Source organism: Salmo trutta, chromosome 21, assembly GCF_901001165.1.
Source record: "Salmo trutta chromosome 21, fSalTru1.1, whole genome shotgun sequence".
NCBI lineage: Eukaryota > Metazoa > Chordata > Actinopteri > Salmoniformes > Salmonidae > Salmo > Salmo trutta.
Window position 1 is genome coordinate 19712391 of NC_042977.1, and position 18576 is coordinate 19730966.

Here is an 18576-nt window from a genome sequence, read left to right on the forward strand (position 1 = left end):
GTTGGTGGTTGCTATTGCAGTCCCCCCTCTGGTGGTCGACAAGGGTAGGGTCTCTGCAAATGAAGATGTCCGTTCCATGGCTCGGCAGCGGATGTCCGGATTGGGATCGCCGTTCCGGACCCGTCGTCTGCTCGTCCAGACTGGAATATCTGGGCAGTAACTTAGGCAGATGTTAACAATGCACACACACTCATGAAATATATCATTACATTTCCTCCCAAATGAGCGGCGTTGTGGCACTAACTGATAGTTGTATGGGGGAGTTGTTTATGGCTTTATCACTTTCTATGTGCCGAAGAAAATGAAACAAAATGAATGAAAGCATAAACAAAACAAAATATAGTTATGCCACCTTAACCTCTCTAGGACCGGCGGGACGAATTCGTCCCACCTACGTAACAGCCAGTTGAATCCTGTGGCGCGATTTTCAAATACCTTTGAAATGCTATTACTTCAATTTCTCAAACATATGACTATTTTACAGCTATTTAAAGACAAGACTCTCGTTAATCTAACCACACTGTCCGATTTCAAAAAGGCTTTACAACGAAAGCAAAACATTAGATTATGTCAGCAGAGTACCCAGCCAGAAATAATCAGACACCCATTTTTCAAGCTAGCATATAATGTCACAAAAACCCAGAAGACAGCTAAATGCAGCACTAACCTTTGATGATCTTCATCAGATGACACACCTAGGAAGTTATGTTATACAATACATGCATGTTTTGTTCAATCAAGTTCATATTTATATCAAAACACAGCTTTTTACATTAGCATGTGACGTTCAGAACTAGCATACCCCCCGCAAACTTCCGGTGAATTTACTAACAATTTACTAAATTACTCATGATAAACGTTCACAAAAAGCATAACAATTATTTTAAGAATTATAGATACATTACTCCTCTATGCATTCGATATGTCCGATTTTAAAATAGCTTTTCGGTGAAAGCACATTTTGCAATATTCTAAGTAGATAGCCCGGCATCACAGGGCTAGCTATTTAGACACTCACCAAGTTTAGCCTTCACCAAAGTCAGATTTACTATTAGAAAAGTTTGATTACCTTTCCTGTTCTTCGTCAGAATGCACTCCCAGGACTTCTACTTCAAAACAAATGCAGGTTTGGTCCAAAATAATCCATAGTTATGTTCCAACAGCGACGTTTTGTTTGTGCGTTCTAGACACTATCTCAATGGTAAATCACGGTCATGCGCACGGCGCATTTCGTGACAAAAGATTTCTAAATATTTCATTACCGTACTTCGAAGCATGTCAACCGCTGTTTAAAATCAATTTTTATGCCATTTTTCTCGTAAAAAAGCGATAATATTCCGACCGGGAATCTGCAATTAGGTAAACAGCCGAAAGAAAATACAGCACAGGGTCGAATCGGGCACGCGCCTAAGCCCTTTGTCCTCTGATCGGCCACTTGGCAAAGGCGATTATGTGTTTCAGCCTGGGGCTGCCTCGACATCGTTCAGGTTTTTCCCGGGCTCTGAGAGCCTATTGGAGCCGTAGGAAGTGTCACGTTACAGCTAAGATCCTGACTCTTCAATAAACAGAAGCAAGAACAACAACACCTTGTCAGACAGGTCACTTCCTGCATGAAATCTTCTCAGGTTTTTGCCTGCCATAGGAGTTCTGTTATACTCACAGACACCATTCAAACAGTTTTAGAAATTTTAGGGTGTTTTCTATCCATATATAACAAGTATATGCATATTCTAGTTACTGGTTAGGATTAGTAACCAGATTAAATCGGGTACGTTTTTTATCCGGCCGTGTAAATACTGCCCCCTAGCCCCAACAAGTTAATCCTACCTGGGTAGGCTATCTGGGTATTAAACTTGAATTAACCTGGGAGGTTGCTTCATCCAGGTTAATATGGGAAGTTTAAACGTGTCTCATTTGGTTGCAAGAACATTAACCTCTTATGGCTAGGGGGCAGTACTTTCACGGCTGGATAAAAAACATACCCGATTTAATCTGATTATTAGTCCTGCCCAGAAACTAAAATATGCATATAATTATTAGCTTTGGATAGAAAACACTCCAAAGTTTCTAAAACTGTTTGAATGGTGTCTGTGAGTATAACAGAACTCCTATGGCAGGCAAAAACCTGAGAAGGTTCTGTTCAGGAAGTACCCTGTCTGAACATTTCTTGCCCTTGTTGATTCTCTCTATCTATTACAAGGGATCTCTGCTGTTACGTGACACTTCCCACGTCTCCAATGGGCTCTCAGAGCCCGGGAAAAACAGGAATGACGTTATTCAAAGTCCTGGCTGAAACACACGAGAGCAAAAGCTAAGTGCTCTATCAGAGGAGAAAGCCTTAGGCTCGTGACCTGCCCCGCCCCCGTCTTTCGGTTTTTCCCTCAGTTTACAGACCTGCAGATTCCCGGTCGGAATATTATCGCTTTTCTATGAGATAAATTGCATAAAAATTGGTTTTAAACAGCGGTTGACATGCTTCGAAGTACGGTAATGGAATATTTAGAATTTTTTTGTCACGTTCTGCGCCATGCGCACGACCGTGATTTACCATTGGGATAGTGTCTAGAACGCACGAACAAAACGTCATTGATGGAACATAACGATGGATTATTTGGGACCAAACCAACATTTGTTATTGAAGTAGACGTCCTGGGAGTGCATTCTGACGAAGAACAGGAAAGGTAAGACCATTTTTCTTATAGGAAATGTGATTTTGGTGAAGGCTAAACTGGGTGGGTGTCTAAATAGCTAGCCCTGTGATGCCGGGCTATGTACTTAGAATATTGCAAAATGTGCTTCATCCGAAAAGCTATTTTAAAATCGGACATATCGAGTGCATAGAGGAGTTCTGTATCTATAATTCTTAAAATAATTGTTATGCTTTTTGTGAACGTTTATCGTGAGTAATTTAGTAAATTCACCGGGAGTGTTCGGTGGGAATGCTAGTTCTGAATGTCACATGCTAATGTAAATAGCTGGTTTTTGATATAAATATGAACTTGATTGAACAGACATGCATGTATTGTATAACATAATGTCCTAGGATTGTCATCTGATGAAGATCCTCAAAGGTTAGTGCTGCATTTAGCTGTGGTTTTGTTTTTTGTGACATTATATGCTAGCTTGAAATATGGGTGTCTGATTATTTCTGGCTGGGTACTCTGCTGACATAATCTAATGTTTTGCTTTCGCTGTAAAGCCTTTTTGAAATCGGACAGTGTGGTTAGATTAATGAGATTCTTGTCTTTAAATAGCTGTAAAATAGTCATATGTTTGAAAAATTGAAGTTTTCGGATTTTAGAGGAGTTTGTATTTCACGCCACGCCCATCATTGGATATTGGAGCAGACGTTCCGCTAGCGGAACATCTAGATGTAAGAGGTTTTAAGGTATGTTCAACAATTTAACTTATTAAATTGAATGAGATGATAATCCATACAATCTCCATTGATTGGATATCATAAGTGTAAACAGTAGATCAAATGTTGGGAACACTCCCCACTATGGTACACTTCTTTCTGGCCGAAGCCACATGGGATTCCCGCGGGGGCGGGACTTCTGTCAGTACTGGATTACTGAATGGGTTTTGCAAAAACCAAATTTTACTGATTGATCAATTTTAATGATAAATCAAACCTGTATAGGCTATTTGGGATTTAAACTTTAATTAACCTGAGAGGTTTATTCATCTAGGTTAATGTGGAAAAAAGATTACAATGTCTCATTTAGAAAACTCATCAATTTGGATATTATTTAAAAGATCCACTTGAGAATGTAAATCTGGCAATTTCACTTATTAGTTCAATTGGATAAGACATCGATATCCGTCTGGATATCATGAGTAACGACTTGAGTGTCACCTGACTAATTCTTCTTGAAGGAAAGTACTGGTGACTCTTCAGAGGTCCCTGCTGGCACACGCTGAAATCAAGCGGAAGTACCCAGGGCGGGACTTCCATTCAGCAAGGCGGAGGATTTACAATGTGGCACATAACAAAATGGCTGTTTTCCCTTTTGTTAGCTTAGCATCTCGAGCAAGCTAATGCTACTTGATGCCTGAAAAATGCACACCATAGGATTCCCTTGGCAAGGGAAAAAATTTTACTTATAACGTATTATGTTCAAACCCTTTTCGGCGATATTTGACGATGTTTTAACCGGAACTCGCGGCAAACAACGAAATGCACCGTGGTCTACTCGCATCGAAACGCGAGAGAGACAGAGAGATACTTATCGCTGGTCAAGCTAATCTCTCCTAAATTTCAATCGGCTGGCTCTTTGTCCTCACTCGAGAAATTAATAATGACCTAGCCAACACGCGTCTGAAACACGCGAGGCAGAAATAGGCCAGCGTTTGGCCAAACGCGCTATATGTCTGATAGCTTTATCAGCCCTCATACAGAACTGTATAGTTTATGCTACCCACTGACTACCTCAGAGCACAACACGGAGGCGATTCTCCAGAGCACACACGCACCAATAATTCCGGTCTACAATTCCCATAATGTATATAATAAACTTGGTATATTATGTAATCTGCTTTTAAATTTTATATAGGCTGAATCAAAATGAAAGCGTCATCCTATTTAGATTCCTCGCACGGGGCATCATATGTTTTATCAAAATGACCCAAACGTGCGTCCTAGTTTTAGAGTCCACACAGGGTGCGCCAAATATGTCTATTCAGACCCTTTTCGGATCATTGAACAATGTTAAATTCTTAGGAAGCAGAGTATACTCTGGGCTAACAAGTTGAATCAGCAATACAAATTGTGTTTAATTATTTATTTACTAAATACCTAAACTAATCACACAGAATTACAAATACACCCAATACAAATGATGTCATACATGATGGCTGGTTACACAAAGGAAAGGGGGTTGGGCTTGAATGAAAGAGCGGGAAGATTTAGGAACAAATAAACAGCAGCTATGCTATCGTAAATACATTATCTTATGCATTCTAAATTACCGCCCATTTGGAAAAGGAAAATGCAATAAATATTTACTCTGAGCTGCGCTTCGGTAGATTGGTCGTAGATGCTGGCCGGGTTGGCCAACAGATCTTCCTGTCCTCGGAAGAATGTCTCTGGTGGTAAATTGGATACGTGGTGGTATCTTCGTCCGTCTGTTAGACTGGATCCGTCATCCGTCCTTTCCTAGCCCACGTCTACAGCGGCCGCTGCTAACTCAACGGCTAGGAAGTATCACTTCTGTAGTGAATAAGCTCAAAGTTCATACCATTCGCCACCAAAGCTCACGCCGAGGTTGGCTTAGTTCTGTACTTGACATGTGTGTCCTTCTAACGTAGAGGCTGCAGACCTCACGTACTGGAACAACTGGTTATCTTTTCGTCAAAGGCTTATATAGTGGAGAGGGGGAAGGATGTGTTTCATCGTTTATAACCCCTGTCTCTTCACAGGGGTGGGCCACTGATCATGCAGGGCACTTTCCTTATGAAAACCCAATTCTCTCATTTGGAAGCTAAAATTACATTTAATCTCCTAACAAACAATTTCAACATCAAACATTTCAATTGCATAACAATTCCATGTGACTCTGATAACTAGAGGGTGTATACTTTCTCAGGTACAGTTTATGTCGTCCTGTCATCAGTCATAATGTCTCAGATGACAACCGAACTGACATCCATACTCATTACGTTCCCAAGCATATTTCCAACTGGTTTTATTACCAAAATATGGTTCCTTTCCCCATTTGTTTGATGTTCCCAGACTCTCTATATTTAACAGGACAGCAGTCCTTCAGGACAGCAGTCCTTCAGTAGGGTCAGAGAGGGGAAGGGAGAAAGGTATTTATGGGGGGGGTCATAAACCTTACCCACAGGCCAACGTCATGACACTGGGGACAGCAAGGAGTCATCATGTCAGGTAGTCCTGAGGCATGGTCCTTGGGCTCAGGTCCTCCGAGAGAGAGAAAGAAAGAGAGAAAGAGAGAATTAGAGAGAGCATACTAAATTCACACAGGACACCGGATAAGACAGGAGAAATACTCCAGATATAGCAGACTGGCCCTAGCCCCCCGACACAAACTACTGCAGCATAAATACTGGAGGCTGAGACAGGAGGGGTCAGGAGACACTGTGGCCCCATCCGACGATACCCCCGGACAGGGCCAAACAGGAAGGATATAACCCCACCCACTTTGCCAAAGCACAGGCCCACACCACTAGAGGGATATCTTCAACCACCACTTACCATCCTGAGACAAGGCCGAGTATAGCCCACAAAGATCTCCGCCACGGCACAACCCAAGGAGGGGCACCAACCCAGACAGGAAGACCACGTCAGTGACTCAACCCATTCAAGTGACGCACCCCACCTAGGGACGGCATGGAAGAACACCAATAAGCCAGTGACTCAGCCCCTGTAATAGGGTTAGAGGCAGAGAATCCCAGTGGAGAGAGGGGAACCGGCCAGGCAGAGACAGCAAGGGCGGTTCGTTGCTCCAGAGCCTTTCCGTTCACCTTCACACTCCTGGGCCAGACTACACTCAATCATAGGACCCACTGAAGAGATGAGTCTTCAGTAAAGACTTAAAGGTTGAGACAGAGTCTGCATCTCTCACATGGGTAGGCAGACTATTCCATAAAAATGGAGCTCTATAGGAGAAAGCCCTGCCTCCAGCTGTTTGCTTAGAAATTCTAGGGACAATTAGGAGGCCTGCGTCTTGTGACCGTAGCGTACGTGTAGGTATGTACGGCAGGACCAAATCGGAAAGATAGGTAGGAGCAAGCCCATGTAATGCTTTGTAGGTTAGCAGTAAAACCTTGAAATCAGCCCTTGCCTTAACAGGAAGCCAGTGTAGGGAGGCTAACACTGGAGTAATATGATCACATTTTTTGGTTCTAGTCAGGATTCTAGCAGCCGTATTTAGCACTAACTGAAGTTTATTTAGTGCTTTATCCGGGTAGCCGGAAAGTAGAGCTTTGCAGTAGTCCAACCTAGAAGTAACAAAAGCATGGATTCATTTTTCTGCATCATTTTTGGACAGAAAGTTTCAGATTTTTGCAATGTTAGGTAGATGGAAAAAAGCTGCCCTTGAAACAGTCTTGATATGTTCTTCAAAAGAGAGATCAGGGTCCAGAGTAACACCGAGGTCCTTCAGTTTTATTTGAGACGACTGTACAACCATCAAGATTAATTGTCAGATTTAACAGAAGATCTCTTTGTTTCTTGGGACCTAGAACAAGCATCTCTGTTTTGCCCGAGTTTAAAAGTAGAAAGTTTGCAGCCATCCACTTCCTTATGTCTGAAACACAGGCTTCTAGCGAGGGCAATTTTGGGGCTTCACCATGTTTCATTGAAATGTACAGCTGTGTGTCATCCACATAGCAGTGAAATTAACATTATGTTTTCGAATGACATCCCCAAGAGGTAAAATATATAGTGAAAACAATAGTGGTCCTAAAACGGAACCTTGAGGAACACCGAAATGTACAGTTGATTTGTCAGAGGACAGACCATTCACAGCGACAAACATATCTTTCCGACAGATAAGATCTAAACCAGGCCAGAACTTGTCCGTGTAGACCAATTTGGGTTTCCAATCTCTCCAAAAGAATGTGGTGATCGATGGTATCAAAAGCAGCACTAAGATCTAGGAGCACGAGGACAGGTGCAGAGCCTCGGTCTGACATCATTAAAAGGTCATTTACCACCTTCACAAGTGCAGTCTCAGTGCTATGATGGGGTCTAAAACCAGACTGAAGCGTTTCGTATACATTGTTTGTCTTCAGGAAGGCAGTGAGTTGCTGCCCAACAGCTTTTTTAAAAAAAATTGAGAGGAACGGGAGATTCAATATAGGCCGATAGTTTTTATATTTTCTGGGTCAAGGTTTGGCTTTTTCAAGAGAGGCTTTATTACTGCCACTTTTAGTGAGTTTGGTACACATCCGGTGGATAGAGAGCCGTTTTATTATGTTCAACATAGGAGGGCCAAGCACAGGAAGCAGCTCTTTCAGTAGTTTAGTTGGAATAGGGTCCAGTATGCAGCTTGAAGGTTTAGAAGCCATGATTATTTTCATCATTGTGTCAAGAGATATAGTACTAAAACACTTTAGTGTCTCCCTTGATCCTAGCTCCTGGCAGAGCTGTGCAGACTCAGGACAACGGAGCTTTGGAGGAATACGCAGACTTAAAGAGGAATCCGTAATTTGCTTTCTAATGATCATGATCTTTTCCTCAAAGAAGTTCATGAATTTATTACTGCTGAAGTGAAAGCCATCCTCTCTTGGGGAATGCTGCTTTTTAGTTAGCTTTGCGACAGTATCAATTTTTTTGGGGGGATTGTTCTTATTTCCTCAATTAAGTTGGAAAAATAGGATGATCAAGCAGCAGTGAGGGCTCTTCGATAATGCACGGTACTGTCTTTCCAAGCTAGTCGGAAGACTTCCAGTTTGGTGTGGCGCCATTTCCGTTCCAATTTTCTGGAAGCTTGCTTCAGAGCTCGTGTATTTTCTGTATACCAGGGAGCTAGTTTCTTATGACAAATATTTTTAGTTTTTAGGGTGTAACTCCATCTAGGGTATTGCGCAAAGGTAAATTGAGTTCCTCAGTTAGGTGGTTAACTGATATTTGTCCTCTGATGTCCTTGGGTAGGCAGAGAGAGTCTGGAAGGGCATCAAGTTATCTTCGGGTTGTCTGAGAATTTATAGCACGACTTTTGATGCTCCCTGTTTGGGGTCTGAGCAGATTATTTGTTGCAATTGCAAACGTAATAAAATGGTGGTCCGATAGTCCAGGATTATGAGGAAAAACATTAAGATCCACAACACTTATTCCACGGGACAAAACTAGGTCCAGAGTATGACTGTGGCAGTGAGTAGGTCCAGAGACATGTTGGAGAAAACCCACTGAGTCGATGGCTCCGAAAGCCTTTTGGAGTGGGTCTGTGGACTTTTCCATGTGAATATTAAAGTCACCAAAAATTAGAAAATTATCTGCTGTGACTACATGTCCGATAGGAATTCAGGGAACTCAGTGAGGAACGCTGTATATGGCCCAGGAGGCCTGTAAACAGTAGCTATAAAAAGTGACTGAGTAGGCTGCATAGATTTCATGACTAGAAGCTCAAAAGACGAAAACGTCATTTTTTTTGTAAATTGAAATTTGCTATTGTAAATGTTAGCAACACGGGGAATATGGTCACTAGTGTAACCAGGAGGTGAGGCCTCATTTAACACAGTAAATTCATCAGGCTTAAGCCATGTTTCAGTCAGGCCAATCACATCAAGATTATGATCAGTGATTAGTTCATTGACTATAACTGCCTTTGAAGTGAGGGATCTAACATTAAGTAGCCCTATTTGAGATGTGAGGTATCACCATCTCTTCCAATAATGGCAGGAATGGAGGTCTTTATTCTAGTGAGATTGCGAAGGTGAACACCGCCATGTTTAGTTTTGCCCAACCTAGGTCGAGGCACAGACACGGTCTCAATGGGGATAGCTGAGCTGACTACACTGACTGTGCTAGTGGCAGACTCCACTAAGCTGGCAGGCTGGCTAACAGCCTGCTGCCTAGCCTGCACCCTATTTCATTGCGGAGCTAGAGGAGTTAGAGCCCTGTCTATGTTCGTAGATAAGATGAGCACCCCCTCCAGCTAGGATGGAGTCCGTCACTCAGCAGGCCAGGCTTGGTCCTGTTTGTGGTGAGACCCAGAAAGAGGGCCAATTATCTACAAATTCTCTTTTGGGAGGGACAGAAAACAGTTTACCCAGCAATTGAGTTGAGACTGCTGTAGAGCTCATCACTCCCCCTAACTGGGAGGGGGCCAGATACAATTACGCGATGCCGACATCTTTCTAGCTGATTTACACACTGAAGCTATGTTGCGGTTGGTGATCTCTGACTGTTTCATCCTAACATTGTTGGTGCCGACGTGGATAACAATCTCTATACTCGCCAGTTTTAGCCAGCACCATCTTCAGATTAGCCTTAACGTCGGTAGCCCTGCCCCCTGGTAAAGAGTGTATGATCGCTGGATGATTCATTTTAATGCAGCTGGTGGCCACACCAGATACTGAATTAATGTCTGTCATGTTCAGAAATATTTAAACATGTTTACTGAAAATTAACACAGTTGACAGTGAGACTACTTTTTGGGTCCTAAGAGAATTCTATTCTTCAAGAAACAATATCAAAGAATTGAAATGCCCACTGGACACCCAGACCGCATCTTCAAGAAACAAAGTGAATCAATGTTTAATAACGACTCATGAGACTAAATACGTACACCCGTTTTATTGACAACAAGCTACAATAATTCCACAACAAGTCAAACATATTTTACAGCAACAAATACCTTCAAAGTAATTCACTATAACATGAAACATTTGCAGTTAGGATGCTGACACCGGAAGCAGCATTTTTGGTTTCAATTGATAGTTTGAAGGATTAAACAGGTTCTTATGGAGCACACGGAGGGATAGCTCTTCCCACATGATTCATCGTTCCAGCCGTTTCAGCTTAAGAGGAAACACGAAATAGAAAAGTAAGTCACATTTATTTGTTAAAAGTACTCTGAAAAAGTTGAATGATAATGGGCTTACTGTACCTCCAAAGTTCATCTGAATACATGGCTCTCTGGCACCATAGTGGTTAGTCGGCTCCCCTTCAGCCCAGCTCTCGTGATCAAATTTGGAGCCGTCACTCCAGAACCATAACCTGTCCTGTGGGGAAGTAGTGAGATCTCAGATGTGCTTGCTGAACAACTTCTAAATTCCAACATACTCATGGTCTTTACTCCACCACCAAAACTGTAAAAGCCACCACTACCAATAATTTGCAGACTGACACTGGAACTGTGGGGTGAAAAAAAACCCACAAGTGTTGATACTACAACCACATTTCTAAAAATCCAATGCATTTCCATAGACTTGACCGGTGAGAAAAAAAAACCCAGCCTACAACCGTTTAAAGACTGAATCTGCATTAGGGGGGAAACAGCGCCACTGGCCACCATTATCATTTTGGTCGCTGAGCAGCGTCGCGCAGCATGGTTAGAAACAAAATAAAAAAAAATAGCAAAAATTGTTATATGTCGCAAACTGACGGGTCACCATTAAGGCTTCCAGATTTAAACATGGCCAGACCGATATGGAATAGGTTGCCTTTTGATACCATGCTATAGTACTCACTCCAGCCCACTGTGTCAGTGGATACTGCAATGGGCATTCTTTTGGTACATCTGTAAGATCTTCCAAACCAGGTTCTTTTTTTATATAGACACTTTCTTAAAAACTACACCGACCTATCAACTTAACAAATGTCAGATACAACCTAATCCCAGGTCTCAAATGGAACAAGCACCCTAGTAGTTGTTTCTGCGCCATAGCAAAGAGGAAGAGTCGAGAAGAGCGAGAAGGATAACTACGGCCAAAATCTGCCTTCTCAAGCGGGTAGCGTCTTGTTATGGCCGTCAATAAGATGTCGAATTTCCATTGACGACAAATATAAGTGGCTTATTTGAGCAAATATACGTTTTGTAATGCTTAGTTGTTACGAGTACTGATACAAGTAGCACACATGACATGCCAGAAACTGAGAAAACCATTTATATCGGGAGTTGTGCCTGTCACACTGGAATCTGCTCTCTCATAGGCTAGAATGGTCCCACCTGATCTGCATTCCATTGCAGACTCTACACATGGTTAGAGGCCAATGGAGTATCCGGTCAATATAATGGATCATCTGTGGCAATTGCTTTGGAGTTGAAATATCCAAGTATTCTTTCGAGATGATCAACTCAAATCTAGACCTACATCCAACAGTATTTCTTTCACTTTTGACAATGACTTCACACGAGGCCTTAGTCACATGACATGCCTAAATACTTATAACCACTAGGCTAATAAATCACATGTGTGAACAAGTGTTGCGATTGTGTGTGTCCCGTTACTTGCTAAATGTCAATGAGCGTTGTCACCATCTTTCCTCTGCTGTACCTCAAACTGTGGTCATTACCAGCTGAGAAACTGGCGAGTTGATTACTCTTGGCACAGAGTTGTCTGAGCAGTGTCTTAACACCTACTCTGAGCTGATTATGACAACTGGGTACCTTTATTATGACAACTGGGTACCTTTTCCACCTTTGCCTGAACAGCATCATATCCGCCAATCCAGGTAAGAGGGAAACTGCCAGTATTGATCAACACCACCGCCTGTAGAAATCGGAACTCTTCATAGCTGTGCACAGATGCCAGGTTTGCGCCAAGGTACTTTACAGTGTTGCGCACAGGTTTCAGTTTTTCTCCAAGTAACTGACAGTGGCGCTAGAGCAAGCAGTACACAGAGACAAAGACATGTCATAATGGAAGTAAGTCAGTTGTCCAGTCTGAGAATTTGTCTTCTGGACTCAAATATTGCCATCGGAACTAATGTTCTATTAACAGGCTCTTAGAGATTAGTTAACCCATGCCCTGTGGGTTCTAATAGACAACAGGGCCCAACTCCACACAAATATTGCAAAGCCTATAGACATTATTAATTACAGCATATTTTACATGAGGCGCCTGTTAAAATAAGGCCAAAGACCCTTTAACTAAAAAAGCCAGTTCATTTCAATTGTAGAGGGTAAGCATTATACCTCTGCTTTGGGCCATGTCATTGCAGTTTTGACAAACATGAAGCAGCGCGAATTAAATTGGAACCAGCCTCTGGGGCATGGGTTTCTTTGGTCTGCTGCAAATTTCACCAAATCATCTGAAAGGAGAAGACAGGGAGTGTTACGAAATTGCAGCCGACTTTAAAGGATAGTCGAGACTGACTGACATACAAATCCCCTTGCATCATAAATAACATTTGTAGAGCAGTCATACCACAACAAAATATACACAATGAATGATGTAAAGCACACTCATTCCACAGAGCACCGAGTATCTACAGGTTTTAGAACTCCCCTCACCTGGTTGTCTTCATTGAAAGGTAAACCACCTGCATATACTAGGCACTCTGTGGAATGAGTTCGACACTCGTGATGTAAAGTGTGAAGCTGACTCTTACTTGCTATGTTCGCAGTCATTATGTCACCCAGTGTAAAGGCAGTGCTGAGAAGCAGTAGAAGGGTCAACATCGCCATGGTGATAGTCTCCTGACACACACACACGAGAGAAGCCATCAGTGTTTCCCCAACCTCTGCTCGAGCACCCCAGTAAGTCCACTTATCACATTCAACTAATGAAGGGCTGAGGAATACCAGCTATCATCTCTTCCACCACATACAGTAGATTAGCCTGGCACACAGGAATGTTTGACTCCAAATGGCACTACATAGGGAATTGAAAGCATCTGATAGTCACCATCTACTTAAGTTAAGGAGAAGTCTATGCTCTTGGGTTCCCCCCAAAACAGCACCCTAGCTAACTAACCCCGATGCATGGCACACCTAGTAAGACACCATTTGGGATGAAATCCGATACAGTACTATGTTGAACTCTCACCTGCAGTCTGGTCATGTCAGCGCTCTGTTTGTGAGTTGAGTTCTACCGCCTGCTCTCCTTTTTTAAGGACCCATCCAGTCAGACCCCTCCCTCTCTCATCCTTTAACCGTTCAAATAATCAACTAATCATCAAGCTTTTATCATTTGAATCAGCTGTGTTGTGTTAGGGTAAAAACCAAAACGTACACCCCTTGGGCATAGCCACGGGAAGAAGTTTGGTGGTGCAGGGTACTTTTAATGAACGTTATTTTCAATTGGGGTGCTGGAAAAATATCTTTGCCTGTGCTACAGGCGCTCTATTGGTCCACTATGATAGCACTACTTTTGTGAAAATGTAAAAATATATATATATATACACAGTACCAGTCAAAAGTTTGGACACACCTACTCATTCAAGGGTTTTCTTTATTTTTACTATTTTCTTTGTAGAAATAAATTAAGACATCAAAACGTGAAATAACACATATGGAATCATGTAGTAACCAAAAGAAGTGTTAAACAAAACCAAATATATTTTAGATTCTTCAAAGTAGCCACCTTTTGCCTTGATGACAGCTTTGCACACTCTTGGCATTCTCTCAACCAGCTTCACCTGGTATGCTTTTCCAACATTCTTAAAGGACATCCCACATATGCTGAGCACTTGTTGGCTGCTTTTCCTTAACTATGTGGTCCAACTCCTCCCAAACCATCTCAATTGGGTTGAGGTTGGGTGATTGTGGAGGTCAGGGCAGTCTGATGCAGCACTACATCACTCTACCTTATTGGTCAAATAGCCCGTACACAGCCTGGTGGTATGTTGGGTCATCGTACTGTTGAAAAACAAATGACAGTCCCACTAAGCGCAAACCAGATGGGATGGTGTATCGCTGCAGAAGGCTGTGGTAAACATGCTGGTTAAGCGTGCCTTGAATTCTAAATAAAACACAGACAGTGTCACCAGCAAAGCACCGTCACACCTCCTCCTCCATGCTTCACGGTGGGAACCACACATGCGGAGATCATCCGTTCACCTACTCTGCGTCTCACAAAGACACACTAATCAGACCAAAGGACAGATTTCCACTGGTCTAATGTCCATTGCTCGTGTTCCTTGGCCCAAGCAAGTCTCTTTTCTTATCGGTGTCCTTTAGGAGGGGTTTCTTTGCAGCAATTCGACATTAAGGCCTGATTCACGCAGTCTCCTCTGAACATGTGTCTGTTACTTGAACTCTGTGAAGCATTTATTTGAGCTGCAATTTCTGAGGCTGGTAACTCTAATGAACTTATCCTCTGCAGCAAAGGTAACTCTGGGTCTTCCTTTCCTGTGCGCTTGATGGTTTTTGCGACTGCACTTGAAGAAACTATCAAAGTTCATGAAATGTTCCGCATTGACTAACCTTCATGTCTTAAAGTAATGATGGACTGTCATTTCTCTTTGCTTATTTGAGCTGTTCTTATCAAATAAATGGACTTAGCCCTATTTGGTAAAAGACCATCTTCTGTATACCAGCCCTACCTTGTCACAACACAACTGACTGGCTCAAACACATTAAGAAGGAAAGAAGTTCCACAAATTCACTTTAAACAAGGCACACCTGTTAACTGAAATGCATTCCAGGTGACTACCTCATGAAGCTGGATAAGAGAATACCAAGAGTGTGCAAAGCTGTCATCAAGGCAAAGGGTGGCTACTTTGAAGAATCTCAAATAGAAATAGATTTAACACTTTTTTAGGTTACTACATGATTCCATATGTGTTATTTCATAGTTTTGATGTCGTCATTATTATTCTACAATGTAGAAAATAGTACAAATAAGAAAACCCTGGAATGAGTAGGTGTGTCTAAACTTTTGTCTGGTACTATATATGTATGCTCTTTACTTGTCAGTGTTCCAAATGGGGACATTATTTGTATTTTTACCTAAACCTGCAAACACCATCAGATAGAATTCATAGCAGGCAGTGCACTGGGTTAGTCAGATTTTGATTAAGTATAACAGAACAGATAAATTGGCGAGACATTCACTCTCATGGGATGGGTTGCCAAAAAGAACTAACTGAAAGCCACACTCCCAGATCTGTTTATGCTGTTCTGCCAAGGCTATCACTGTTACGGTTCACAGCAAAAATGCAGTCAAAATACAGTTGAAATGCAGCTGATATTTTGATGCTTCTATATCCCTGGATATCACCTGCATGAATAGCAATTTCTGTTAAGCTCGTTCCTACCCTGCTCCTGTATTTTTTCAAACATCGACCAGTCGCATTGCTAGTGCATCTCTCTCTCTACCAGAGTCTACCCCATTATAAGAACCCCAACAATAACTGCTAAAAGCCCATGTAAGCCTGTTGGCCGTTTGGCATGTAGGAGATGACGGAATTTGCTTTTGGAAAAAGTTGAGGCTTTTTGAGACTGGCTTGAATGGGTCTTAGCAGAGCATGTGTATGAGCATCAACAAGCCTTGTTACCATGTACCCTTTGAGAATGAATGAACCAATTGTTACATCACACAAACATAAGTACCAGATTCATTTTGGGAAATTCATTTGGGTAGTTTTCTTTGCACATTGGAGGATCCTGCAAAACCAAGTGTGAGGTTAAGTCATTGATGTCATGTGTGCTATCCACATCCTGGTGCTGAACTGTGAACGTCATGCGGTGCTGAACATTTTGAAACAGCTTGGCTCGTGGAATTACTCTTTGATCCAAACTATACATTAATGAAATTGCTGCACTAATTAATTATTTGGAAACTAAAATCTGATTAAGGGAAAGTCCCAACACTTTTTTCTGTGCGCGCAGTCAGCCTATTTGTGCATGCCCAACAGAATGCACATTGTGGTGCGGGGACTGCCATATTGTTTCATCATTTTGCCATAAGGCGTAGAGCCATTTTTGAGTGAGAGACTAATAAAACCAATACTGTCCCCCACTGCGTCGCAATAGGATTCGATCAACTATTAGCGTCCATTGCTATATCAACGGTGTGATTACCTAGTCATTGGAATTTTGGAGATCACAGCCTAAATTGTGTTCTTTTCTTCGTCGCTATGCAAACATGGCTGATTTCCGCGACAATTTCGCTGTTTAAGCAAGCTTTATTTAGCTAATAACATGGAAAGATTAAGTCAAACTACTTTTTGGGTACCTCGTCAACATTATAACATGAAATCCTTATGTCTTAAATGTTGCTCCATTTAGGAAATGTCAAAGAAACCGTGTATTCTGCTTGACACAATATCACAAAGTAAGCCCATGTCCACTCCACAAATATGTAAATCCTCTTGATTCCGTCACTGGCTTGTCTGGCTGTCATGTTTTTATTTTAACCTGCCCTTATCCACTGAAATAATATAATTTCAGTAGTCCTCTATTATGATTCATTTTCCTCTCTATCACATAGCTCATTAAATACACCCTTGTGGTTGAATATATATATCTCTTGTTGGTCCTAGGATACAACAATGAATAATCTGGAACAAATAAATACCATCAAAGGATACCTTACAGCTTCCAATAATGAACACCTTGTGAAACAGCTGTGAAAACCAACCTGTCAATATTTTAATACATAAACTTTGATCGTTTTTGGTACAGTTGTGTCATGAAGTTTTTTCTGTACACCGACAATCAGACTAAAATACTGAATTCTGGTGCGTGGAATATAGAGGAGGTGGATGTGTGTGGGTGGGAGGTTCTGCCTGTCCCTTGTTCTCAACAGGGCCAGTCTCAGAAGGGGGACTTGAAGAGGGAGACTGCAAAGTCCAGGCACTGCTGCTCTCTTGAGAACAGGAGCAGGGTAGGAGACAGACACAGAAACAAGCAAACACACAGGTTACACTGAGAAAATGTAATGGATTGGTGTAGTGTTAGAAATGGGAGATATGTACTGCTCAACACTTTTGGAAGGTATAGCCTCCATGGTCCCCCTCCGCACAGAGAATCAAACTGATCCAAACTCACTGGTTCTGGTAGATGGGATACCTCCTGGGGCTCGGCCAGTCGATGGTCCTAAAATGACTTCAGTCGATGGTCCTAAAATTAATTTCTTGCTTTTCTCAAATGTCAACCAAAACTTTACATACTTTGTCTATTGAGCTTCACTGAAGTGTAGGGCGTCAGGGCTTTCAGTGGTCGATTGTCCAACTGTGGAAGATTGTTGGCTTCCACCGAGGTAACCCTAGGAAGACAGAGGAAAGTGTCAGTGTTAGGGAAATTAAAAGTAGTTTCAGGTCATTTGTATGGAAATAGTTGTGAGATCTTTTATATTCACTTAACAGATGGTGACCCCAGCTAGGAGCGAAAGAGCAGCGAGGTTCTCTCAGGTCTCGCCTTCCTTCCTTCCTTCCGTCCTTCTTCCAAACCAAGTCATTTGCCCAGACGTCGTAGCACTTGGTCCCCTTCTTGATTCTGCTCCGGTAGCTCTCCTTCTGTTTCTCCTGCGCCTCGTCCATGTTCAGTCTCACCTTGATTGAGAACAGGAATAAATACAGCTATATTTCCTACGAAGGTGGTCCTCAAAAGGCGTTCTGATCTGGTTTGAAAACATCCACCGGCTCGCGTCCGTACTCGGTGGAGGCCTAGATGCTGCTGTCGTGTGCAAAGAGAGACTTACCTTCAGGTTGTTCTCGCATCCTTCCTGGTACCAATCAAGGGACTTGCCCATGGCAGTCTTGAGGGTCTGGTTGGTCCAGTCACAAACCTGGAGGAGGGGGTAGGAAAGCGATATCTATTGACAATGTAACATATTGAAATATGTACCATGGAAAAACAAATTGTAAAAAAAATGAAAACCATTCCAGCGTTCATGACCTCGGTCACTCAAGGATGACCGTGGGTGTTGAAGATGTCCACCATTGCCTTGGAGGTGGCCTCGCCAGTCTCGTCCTTGATGGGTATCATACAAAACAATCTGTTTTTGGTTCCAAGCACCTTTAATGGTTTACAGAAGGGAATTGAGTTAAGCACGTCCTCTTTCTTCCCTTACTGACCCTAATGGGTATTGCCTCCACCCACTTAGTAAAGTGATCACCTTCACTTCATTACTATGATCATGGTGATGCAATTATACTAGCTAGCTGTGCACGGAGGGAATACACATCACACTGCGCATCATGCGATTCCATATGAA

At 42.3% G+C, this 18576-nt stretch overlaps 2 protein-coding genes across 2 annotated transcripts in view; both read right to left on the reverse strand.

The window, feature by feature from the left end:
• Positions 1-11921: 11921 nt before the first annotated feature.
• Positions 11922-13510, reverse strand: LOC115156890 (ladderlectin-like). Its single transcript, XM_029704692.1, has 4 exons — positions 13462-13510; positions 13025-13112; positions 12609-12724; positions 11922-12294 (listed from the first exon to the last, which is right to left on the reverse strand). The coding sequence occupies exons 1-4, from the start codon at positions 13474-13476 to the stop codon at positions 12064-12066; spliced, it is 450 nt and encodes a 149-aa protein (XP_029560552.1). The 5' UTR covers positions 13477-13510; the 3' UTR covers positions 11922-12063.
• A 3664-nt stretch (positions 13511-17174) lies between these two features.
• LOC115157724 (ladderlectin-like) overlaps positions 17175-18576 on the reverse strand; it is a 4027-nt gene continuing 2625 nt past the window's right edge. The window contains exons 6-8 of the mRNA XM_029706172.1: positions 18061-18147; positions 17724-17911; positions 17175-17226 (exon numbers count right to left, since the gene is read on the reverse strand). Of these exons, the coding sequence (XP_029562032.1) occupies positions 17175-17226; positions 17724-17911; positions 18061-18147 (327 nt within the window). The remainder of the gene's footprint in view (positions 17227-17723; positions 17912-18060; positions 18148-18576) is intronic.

Coding starts and splice junctions, on each gene's coding strand:
- LOC115156890 (XM_029704692.1), bottom strand. Junction 12,725..13,024: donor AATGACTGCGAACATAGCAA/GTAAGAGTCAGC, acceptor TTCTCCTTTCAG/ATGATTTGGTGAAATTTGCA. Junction 12,295..12,608: donor TGACATGGCCCAAAGCAGAG/GTATAATGCTTA, acceptor TGCTTGCTCTAG/CGCCACTGTCAGTTACTTGG.